The sequence below is a fragment of the Schistocerca serialis genome, chromosome 11, assembly GCF_023864345.2.
Source record: "Schistocerca serialis cubense isolate TAMUIC-IGC-003099 chromosome 11, iqSchSeri2.2, whole genome shotgun sequence".
Classification (NCBI taxonomy): Eukaryota; Metazoa; Arthropoda; class Insecta; order Orthoptera; family Acrididae; genus Schistocerca; species Schistocerca serialis.
Window position 1 is genome coordinate 109781889 of NC_064648.1, and position 11330 is coordinate 109793218.

At 41.9% G+C, this 11330-nt stretch overlaps 1 protein-coding gene across 1 annotated transcript in view; it reads left to right on the forward strand.

The window, feature by feature from the left end:
• LOC126426787 (ankyrin repeat domain-containing protein 65-like) overlaps positions 1-11130 on the forward strand; it is a 45757-nt gene extending 34627 nt beyond the window's left edge. The window contains exon 3 of the mRNA XM_050088782.1: positions 10538-11130. Within this exon, the coding sequence (XP_049944739.1) occupies positions 10538-11030 (493 nt within the window). The 3' untranslated portion in view covers positions 11031-11130. The remainder of the gene's footprint in view (positions 1-10537) is intronic.
• The last annotated feature ends 200 nt before the right edge of the window (positions 11131-11330 follow it).

The window sequence follows — 11330 nt, forward strand, 5'->3', positions numbered from 1 at the left end:
CAGATCAATTTAAAAATGAACTGGAAGTGGAATATTTCTGAAACTATAAAACTGAACTTTAAACACTATAACTCCACACGTTAGAAAGCAATCACAATTATTTTTACAACTGCTGAATAAGTCTTTCCTTAATACGTTAGTCTACTCGGAATTAAATTCATTAGGATGGGGTTCCTGTGCAGGTTTGAGATTTGGGATAATCACGGGTGTAAGACAGTTTTAAGCAACACCATGATTATTATTAAAATCAAGAAAAGTTCACCAATGCCTGGGTCATTTACAGAGTGCCAAATATAAAAAAATTTGAAGGAAGCTGGCGACACTGGTGGCGTGATTTACAGTGGCTGTTAACATGGCGGCGATGCAGTCACGGCTGTACTGTTGGCCTCGCCCTACTGCAGACCTCATTGGAATCGGAATTATATTTTTAAAGGGCCAAAAACAATGCCATGATAACAGTGTCACCAAATTCATCACCCAAGGCCCATAAATACTGCTCTTAGGCTCCTCTGCTTCAAAACTCCGAGAACACGAGCCACGATGTTCCGCTACTGCTAGCGAGGTATTAACCTCAGTACTGCTCTGCCCAGACTCCATACCCGTCACAAAGGACGAGTCGTCACTTGCGTACCAACCACACCTTTTTCAGTCCGCCAGGCTACTTCCATAGCTGCAGGGCTTCCCCCGTATCTCTGACATTCAACACTACATTCCCTAACTGTGGACCAAGTCATTTACAGTACATTATATAACAATCATTCCAGTAGTTATTTAAATCAACAAGCACGGTTTAAACAATATTGTTCAGAAGGTTCACATAACTGAAATATGTATACATAGTCAAAGACTTTCCATGATTGATACAACAGTCTACATAAGCAGCATTACAAATTGACATAGAAATGGTCAAAAATGGATGTTACATATACCCCATGGTTCACTGAAGTTTGCTGTTAGGTTAACATCAATAACACCTTAATGGTGTTGAACAGTCAGAGAAATAACCAATTCTACCAGAGTTGGGTTTGAAAAGAATACGTTAAAAAACATGTTAAAACACTATACACTCGATACACATAATTACCAAAACAAGACATAAGCATCATTATTCAGTTATGTACACCTATCATAACTGGATCTCATTTTGAGAAACAGTTAAGTTGAGTAGTAAGTAAAATTTTTCTGTATTGCCAAGATTATTGAGAGTAGCATGTTGTAAGCATTCAAAAAATGTAGGTACTCTTATACAAGTATACCCCTACAAATATCACAAGCAATTTGACATTGTACGTGCAACACATCCTATAGCATAAGTTTGAAGCTACGAAACAGGAATCTACAAATGCTGCTTCTAATAATAGCAGTCCATTCTTTGATATTTACATAAACAAACAAAAATATTTAAACTGAACCTAGTATTCTTTCTCACTGCCCTTATCTGAAACACAGTCCCTCTTTGAAAACCATAGCAAACACATACGATACTAACAGAGGTGATAATCGAATAATTTTCCTACCTGACACAGCATCTCACAGTCTGACAACATTTGACACATCACGTATCTCATCAATCGATTGACTGCCCATTTTTAGTTTTGGAAGTCTTCCAGACACGTTTTCTTGCCCCACTTTGGCAAGTGTTTTATGCCGCCCACTCTGTATTTTAGGCAATCCACATTTCTTTTCAATTCGGCAACATTTGCCTTTAGCCATTTCAACATAGGGTTTCACATTTTACAACAGCTTTAAGAATGTGTAACTTACAAGAAAGTATCAGCAATTTTAGATAGGTACCATCATTTACATAAAGACATAAATTGCAGTTAAGTACAGTACAATATCTTCATTAGACAGATGTACGAGGGTCATCCACAAAGTAAGATACGTTTCTATTTCTATCCGCGGCAGCGCTACGATCGCAGTTCCGAGCATGCACGGCAGTTACTCTGACTCGAGGAGAAGAAGTGTACACCATTTGCAGATCGCTGCTGCCGACGTGTGCTTTGTAGTGCTTCCTTATATTGTCAGCCGTAATTGAAAACGGGGCCGTATGTGAAAACAGATCTATGATTCGTTTTCTAAATGTAAAGAAAGTTAAGCCAAAGGAAATTCGTCGGTAAATCTGCAAGGTTTAGGGACAAAATGCTAGGAGTGATTCAGTGGTTAGATGGGTGAGACGAATAAAAAAAAAAAAACAATGGAAGAGCAGTGCACTTCAGGCTTTGATACGCTACAATGAAGAAGGCGATGGTTTTCTTTCTCGGAAAGTCACCGGGGATGAAACTTGGGTATCGTATGACGCCCCTACGATAAAACGGCAATCAATGGAATGGAGGCACACTTCATCCCCAATGAAGGTTAAGCCTAAGCAAATCTTGACACCTTGAAAAGTCATTTGCACAGTTTAATGGGACAGAAAAGCCATTTTTGTGATTGATTTCTTACCACAAGGCTAAACAATCAATGCACATGGTTACTGCGAGACCATTAAGAAATTGCGACGCACAATACAGAACAAGCACCGAGGATTACTGTGAAAAGGTGTTGTTTTTTTCCATGACAATGCCTCGCCTCACACGGCGAATGTGGCCAAACTACGCTTACGGGAATTTCACTGGGACGCGCTTGCTCATCCTCCGTACAGCGCGGACCTCGCTCCTGGCGACTTCCATCTCTTCTTGCACCTCAAATCTGTCCTTGGTGGTCAACACTTCAACGATGGTGACGAGCTGAAAGAACATGTTACCATATGGTTAAATACAAAGGCGGCAACCTTCTTTGAAGAAGGCATACAAAAACTTGTGTCATGCTATGACAAGTGCCCACAAAATTTCAGAAGCTATGTAGGAAAGTAGTTCAACAGTTGTAGCTTTTGTACAATAAATATTTTTTCTGTATTTGTACACATCTGTTTTATATAACCAAACAGAACTTACTTTGTGGACATACCTCGTATTTCCTTTACAGCATAATACACATTTTAATTTCTGTATCATTTCTGAATATACTTCATTTACTTATTCCTAGGGACATACGGTTTGAGATCCACTATATTATGGACACCAAGGGGCTTCTTGGACTTGGGATAGATTAAATAGAAGGCATTGTTGTAAGGTATGTCTTGTATTATGAATGGCGTGTTATATATATTTTTAATATCATTCTTAAGTTCACTTGATTTTTCATGGGTCTTCAGAAGAACATAGCCTCCAATTATGAACGTCGCAAACTTCAGGCTCCTACTGTGCCTATTAGATCTCGTTTCTGCTTTGTTTCTTCTTTTATCAATTATTTCTTCTGCACTAATGTCAAATCGGGTACATGGTGGGAACTAGTTTTTTTCTCAATTAAACATTTGTTCTTATTATTGAGCATGATTTCCTCAGGTGTGAACGCAGTAGATTCACGAGCCAAGATATTCATTACACACTCAAATTCAGATACAAATCTGCCCCGTTGTCGATGGAATAGGTCCTACATAACCTTCCTATTTACCTCACATACCGTTCAACAGTGTTGCTTGCTGGATGTCAGGCTGAAATATATTTAATTTCTGCACCATTTCGCTCCATGCCATCTTTCAAGATTTTGTAATTGAATTGGGTGCCATTATCGGACAGTACTGCTTTGGGTTTTCCAAATACTCAATCATCCTATAGAACACTGACTTTGCTGTCACCTACAGTTTTGAAAATGTAGAAAATACTTCCAAAATCACTAAATTATATTTGCAATTACGAGAAGTTTTGGGGAAGGGGCGCCATACAGATCCACGGATGATAAATCCATGGTATCTTTAGGTAATGTGTTCTGCATTGGGCCTTGGTTAATTCTGTTGGTTACCTTAGCTCTCTTGCAGATGTCAGAAGACTTAATATGTTCAGTGACCTTTCTACGCGCACTATTGGCAATCACTATAACACTAGCCAGTTTATCTGGACACCCCTTTGTCTCAATGCTAGGTGAAAATAATCTGACATTGGTATCAAATTTGATAGGCCAACACACCCTCCATTCTTCAGAAACGAAGTCTTTCCTCCTACACAAGATATTTTTAAAAACTTCTCAATCTGGGGATATTATATATTATCAAAATTTACTTTCATAGATCTCAACTTGGATCCTCATTTTATTGGTATATCATTTTTTTGTAAATCGTTCAATTTTATTTTTGCCTGAAACTTCCTTCATGTGATTAATGTGGAAAGATTCATCTTCATTGGATTCCTTGAGTACCTCATACATACCATTGGGACAATGCATTGCCACATAAGTTTCTGTTCCCTTTACATAGCAGACTTTGCAATTAAATTTTTACAGGTATAAAACTCATCAAGTTAGCATGCCATTTAGAAGGCAAGATTCTTCAAAATGTTGGACTCTTGTGGTCAGTGTGCATGATGATCTTATAACCCCACAAATAATTTCTAAATTTCTTTAGGCCCCGTACTATGACCAACTCCTCCTTCTGTGTATGGTATAGTTCCTTTCATATCCCGTCAACATCCCACTGGCAAAAGCTATAGCTCTGTTCTGAATTTTCTGAACCATTTACCGCTTGGAAAATTTCAATACCAATCCCATAGCTGCTACTGTCGGTATTCATATGGAAAGTCTCTGACAGTATTGGCTGATGTAAAACATTTATTATGTAAAAGTTCATTCTTCAGAGATTCGAAATCCAGCTGACACTCATCTGTCCAAACAAACGCACTATTCCTTTTTAAGAGGTTGTTCAAGTATGGGTTATTGAAGCCTTGTCCCTTAACAATTTTTTTGTAAAATCCACAGAAACCTGGAAAGGCTTTCAACTGTTTGCTATTTTTTCTTTTTTGCGAAAATAACGCAACGACTCGGTGACAGGTATGGGTGAGGCGTGGCCAGACGTCGGAATCGTCAAAAAATTAAATGAAAGAAAAGGGGTTAAGGGCGTAGTGGGTTCGAATACCGCAACTTGCATGAATTTTAATTCGTGATAATAGTTGTTAGTTAAAAAAAGTTGAAATGATTCTTGCTACGAATGCCGAAGGTCTGGGTTTGTTTCTCACATCCGGCAATCATTTTTAACAAGCATAAGTAGCACCTCTCCCACCTCTGGTAGCCTGGAGGAGAGTCGGTACAGGCTGGGCCCTGGCAGAGGAGGAAGTCATGCCAGGTCGAAACTCTGTCACCAGTCACCTTTCTTAAGCGATATATTTTTAAATCAATGAGCCAATCACCGTGCAAGGCCACAGGGCGCTTACTGTATTCGAGCCTGAGATGTGGAAAACATTGGCGCTGGACTGGGATTCGAACTCACCTCTCCCTTTTCGCGACGTTCGATGCCTTTCAGATGATACATTTCCTCCGCCTCATTGTTTCCACTTGTCTGAAAAGTCATAAAGACCTTCACAAAAGACACAGGTCTGGGTTGGAATGCTGGTATGTCATTTTGAGTTGTACCATGCGCACACCAAACTACATGTGACAAGTTATTACGATTTTTAACGCCTGTCTGCGCTTTGTCAACAATAATAGTGGGTTCTAGTTTTGACTCCCAAGTCAGACAGGCAGCTTTTCGTTCTCTTATGTCAGTTTCAAACATGCCACTCCTAGCAACTGGTGAAAGAGAATAGTACAGTCAATGTGTCTTTGTATGTACTCAACAACTATGTGTCTAGGGTTCGATTCCTAGTCAGCAGATAACATTCATCATGGTATTTACAATTCATACATGTGCACATTTCGCTGCTCATGGAGTAAACCAATATATAACGTCTACGAGTGACTATAACCCGTTATTCATAAGAATAAACCTGATGTAAACATTGCACTATGTATTCTTCGGCATTTTCTGGAACCTCATTGGATTTCTTTTCACGTGGAACTGCAGCCAAGCTGTCTGAAGTACTGTCAGGTACGGTAATAAGGGTATGTTCTGTGTGGTGCGTTACGCGCACATGGACTGTGCGACAATACGCGACAACAGCTGTACCGGTGCCTTTATCTTGGACAGCAGTGGCCGGTCAGCTGGTGCAGCTAGCGTGGTGTGGCGTGCCCAGCTGCAGTTCACACGTAACAAGAGACGACCAGAGGAGCAATACAGCTTCGAATGTCATTTAATATTTAAGCAGAATGAAATAATACACTGCAAATCTTCCTCAATACGCTCCTTAGACGACTAGACGCAAACCGCAACACGTTATCGTTTTTAGCTAATGTTTTATAGTAATTATAAACAAGAATGATGCAAAAAATGAAATGATCATATGGCATTGTTGGCCGGGAGGCCCCATGCGGGGCAGTTCCGCCGCCGTAAGTTCTTTTTAGTTGACGCCACTTCGGCGACTTGCTTTCGTCAATGATGATGGACACACAACACGCAGTTATCTCGAGGCACAGAAAATCCCTGACTCGGCCGTGAATCGAACCCGGGACCCCGTGCGCGGGGAGCGAGAACGCTGTCTCAAGACCACGAGAGGCGGACAGCAAGAATGATGAAAATTCCTGGCTGAGCCACATGGTATTTTTTCTGTATAATCTGTGTGTAACGTGAGAGAAGAGTGAAGCATTTCACTGTACAGGTAAATATTGAAGCCACTGAAGTATTTCTTATAGTCAGTCATCTGGTAATCTCTTAGCTCCTTCCTTACACGAATCCGAGAAAAACATTCAGTTCACCTGCTGCTAGAATCCACGAAGCCAACCAGGCAGAGCATTTTCTCTTATTCTTTTATGATGAACCCTTTCTACAAGGCGCCAGCGTACGACAGTGACGTGAAAAAGCTGAGTGCTTTAGTTCCGGTACGTCTGACAGCTTAACAGTCTTGTTACTTCTCGGGCCAAATCCCGCTGATTGGCTCCAGCTCAGTTCTGTTGGGTTCATATTACGTGTTTGTACGATACTAGTCTACCTCTGTGGCATAATACGATGGACATAGTCCAAATAAAGAGGATTTGGTTTCTCATTTTTGCATTAAAAATTAAACTATTATATTTTTTAATTTAAACAACTTTTATGAACAGTATTTCATAAAACATAGATAATTAAGAATTTGTATTTGAAATGGAAACTGGAACTTCTCGTCCAGTATGTAATTAGAAACAAGAAGACATGCATTATTCTTAAAAAATGAGTAGTTCTATAATTGCGAGATGTAGGTATTTCAAATTGAACGAGGAAAAAAAAATGATACTGGGGAGATTTAAACAAACGCACGAATAACCGCGTGTGGTTTGCATTTCGTTACGCTACCGACTAACCGACACTTTTTTTGTGTTACTGTTGGGTAGAATGTGAAGCGAATTATGTCAGATTTTCTATCTGACTCGTAACTTTAGACGAGGGCCGAAATGTAGTTAAAAAAAAAAAAAAAAAGGTCGATACACTCGGACGCGAACACGCGACTGTAAGTTTAGAATGTATGACGATTACCTCTTTTTTTTACAATTACCACTTTGTTTCTTTTTTTCTTTCCGACCGGGGCTCGAACGCAGGATGTCATCTGGCTAAAAATGGCTCTGAGCACTATGGGACTTAACATCTATGGTCATCAGTCCCCTAGAACTTAGAACTACTTAAACCTAGCTAACCTAAGGACATCACACAACACCCAGTCATCACGAGGCAGAGAAAATCCCTTACCCCGCCGTGAATCGAACCCGGGAACCCGGGCGCGGGATGTCATACTTAGATGGCAGACACATTTTTTTTTTTTTTTTTAATATTGCTCGCTCACCCCACAGTACAATACCGCGACCAATTTTAATTTTTCTTTTTTTTCCCAGACACAGGAAAAACACCGAAATTATACACTCAAATGGCAGTGTATTCCTTCAAAAAACGAAAATAGTCACTCCTTTTTTTCCAAAGTACTTGCTGAAGGCAATCAATTAAAATTAAAGAATTCACTTCACTTTGACAGTCCGGATACCATTATAACACTGCAAGCGACGTTGTGCTGACCGGCGTTCCCATCGGACGTGCCGTATGACTCCAAACGGAAGCAACGCTGTTTTAAGAAATGAATCGTCCACTTCAGGAAATAAATTCTAACCGGAGTGTACTCGAGTGCCACATTTTCAAGGAGGACTTGACTAACGGAACCATCGCGATGTGTAAACAACACTTTAGAACCAACCCGGGAGAGAAGTCTTTCTGCTTGAACGGGATCATAAAACTTCACAAAGAATGCATACAAATCAGAATCGAAGTAAGCAGTATCTACCTGATCAGGTGTACCACGGATAACATCAGCCAACCAATCCTGAATTTCTAAGGAGCCGGGTTGAACACGACGCGTCAAAACTGAAACGAACAGTGGCTCGACGAGGAACAGATTTTGGAGACTCGACGGACACCATGGCGCGGGCAGAAAACACCGCCGCCGAGAGCAAAACGACGACAAACTCCGCTACGCCGACTACGATGTGACTCCGGCCGATACACCAAGACTGAGCTGAGCGGCTTCGACACAAGCGGCGCTGCGGCACAGGCGATTCTGTCACGATCAATTTGGATTTGTAAACAACTGCGTTATGTACAACTCTGGAAAAACCTCACAGCCCATTATCTCTGTAAATTTATGTAAAAACATTAGGAACAGCCTATTTCTCGGCACTTTTTAACCGTGATTCATGCGCATTTTTCACCACGGAACAGAGCAGCCTCAGCCAGTTTCATACTGCGCATTAACAGCACGACAATCAGAGCACAACGCTGCAGAGGCTGTGACTGTACACGATTTTTGAAGTAACAACTATGTGGCTAAAGCGTGACTAACAAAAACTTTGATGGCTCTTAATGCATTTGAATATCTTAAAGTTTCATTTAACGTAAGTTAGTAATAAGATACCTGATACATAAGTAGGTCCTACTTCCAAAAGTGTCAACAACACCAGTGTACGTGTGCTACGGCTTCTGACCAGTCATCGCGTTTGCATTTGTTTACACCAGGTTTATTCTTATAATGAACGGGTTATAGATGTCAACGTCGGTAGGTGCTGGGTTGGAATCCCCAAAAGACAAGACTTTAGTCTCCTCATTTCAGTTTGTCATCTCACTGCTGCTGAAAAATGATTTCTGACGTTTGACTGTGCTTAGTTAACCATACGATTAAGTGTTGGAATATCCGGTAAACACAAATCTGCGTCAGGTCATTTCAAGTTTGAACGTGCACACTCCTTCTTACTTCTGACTGAAACCATACTTAAAAATATGTCGTCCTTAATTGCTCGATTGAATTCCCAGACAGTAGCGCAGTAAAATAAAAATCGTCGTGTAATTTGAAGGTGGAAGTTGCTTTGAAGGTTCATTTTTGCAATAAATTTCAATTTGCAAGCGTAATGGCTGTGTAATCCCCAATAACATGTTTCTGGTAATTGCATTATCGAAGTATTAATTTGCATCGCACAGAGCAGTTGTCTCTCGTGGCCCCATGCAGTGAACATTCTGTATAGGCAAAGACTGTACCGAAAACAGAGCAGATGAACAATGTCATGTGGACTGATCACAAATCAGGCGAATCACAATTCAGATCGTTCCACAAAGTTTAGGGTATGAAACCACATAAATTCAGCCTCTTCTAATATTTCGGCTGAATACCGTCCAGCCGCAGCCGAAATATTAGGAGAAGACGCTGAATTTATGCTGCTGGATGCCAGAAACTTCATGGCACAGTCTTTACACCGCGAAAACGCGAAGATGGACAACAAATCAGATTGTACAGATGCTTTTGTGCATGGTAGTACACGTTAAATACATGTGCACATGCTACCAGCCACACGAAATGTGATGTGCGCACACACACTCGCACACAGTTTTTTTTATGGGGGTGGAGTGGCCACTGTGCTGTATGTTACGTCTGAAATGTTTCGAAGGCATGGTTGTCTGTCAGAAAGTTTCAGTATTTGGTGAGGCTGTGTCAAGAAAACTGCCGGTAACTGCAGTGAAAATTTTGTGGCCGCATATCAGGAAAGTGTGCCTTTGAAAACCAAGGTATGGGATTCTTCTTGTGTGTGACCTCTGGCAGTGAAGCTGCAGACAGAGTAGTAGTATTAGCTGCAACAAGCCTGATCTGCATTGGAGGTTAGCGACTGGTTAGCTGTAGCGTCATGATAGAAATGGAGCTGAATTCGAGGGATGAGTGTGACAAAATGTGACAACGTAATTCTTTCAGAGGTTGTGTAATGCTATTTGTAATGGACGATGAGTGAAGAATTTTTTATGAGGGCGGATAGAACAGATAAGCTGTAGCTTATATTGTAGGCTTGTTTCATGACACTTTTGTATTCACAACAGTTGTTTCCTCGTGCGGTTCGATTCCCGGCGGGGTCAGGGATTTTCTCTGCCTCGTGATGACTGGGTGTTGTGTGATGTCCTTAGGTTAGTTAGGTTTAAGTAGTTCTAAGTTCTAGGGGACTGATGACCATAGATGTTAAGTCCCATAGTGCTCAGAGCCATTTGAACCATTTTTTTTCCTCGTGCGGCAGTTTTCCTCGTTATGTGGGTGTGTTGTGTGTTTGTAACAGAAAGTGGCAGTTTGTGTGTTTTGTGCAGGAGGCTCTCTGCAAAGACGAGAAACATGAGGCTGGTCCATGCGGCTGGGAAGAGGGCAGTGGGGCAGCTGAGGGCACTGCTCGCCGCTGGGGCAGACGTGGGGGCGAGGGCCGGGCTGGAGGGGCGGACCGCCCTGCACTGGGCAGCGCGCAGGGGAGACGTCGAGGCGGCGAGGCTGCTGCTGGAGGCAGGGGCGGCGGTGGACGCCAGGGAGATCAAGGGCAAGCAGAGGACGCCTCTGCACCTGGCTGCAGAGCAGGGAGGCGCCGCTGTCGCGCGGCTGCTGCTGCGGGCGACCGCCGACCCCAACGCCAGAGATTGCAGAGGGTGGAGGCCTCTGCATCTTGCAGCAGCCTATGGCAAGGCAGAAGTGGCGGCTGCGTTGCTCGACGCGGGGGCCGACAGGGGGGCCACAACTGGTGATGATGGGGAGACAGCACTGGAGATCGCCAGGGAGTCGGGCTACAGGCGGGTGGTGGAGATGCTGTCATGAGGCAGCCAGTACAATGAACTCTGTGCGAGAAAAGAGAACTGAAACAATTTGTAGAAGAGCAGTATTCACAATTTTTTAAATAAAGAAGCAAATAACTCAATCCTATTGTGACTCACTAATTTCAGCCCTCCTCAAGTAGCATACAGCACAAAAATACTCTAAGCAACGCTGTAGCAAAACTGAGACAACGCCAGATAACAGCAAAATAATTCAGATAACAACAGACAATCTATCTCTCAAGAAAAATGTCGTGAGTACTCTTCCAGATTAAACTTGGCAAAAGTCAACAGGTCATTGTGA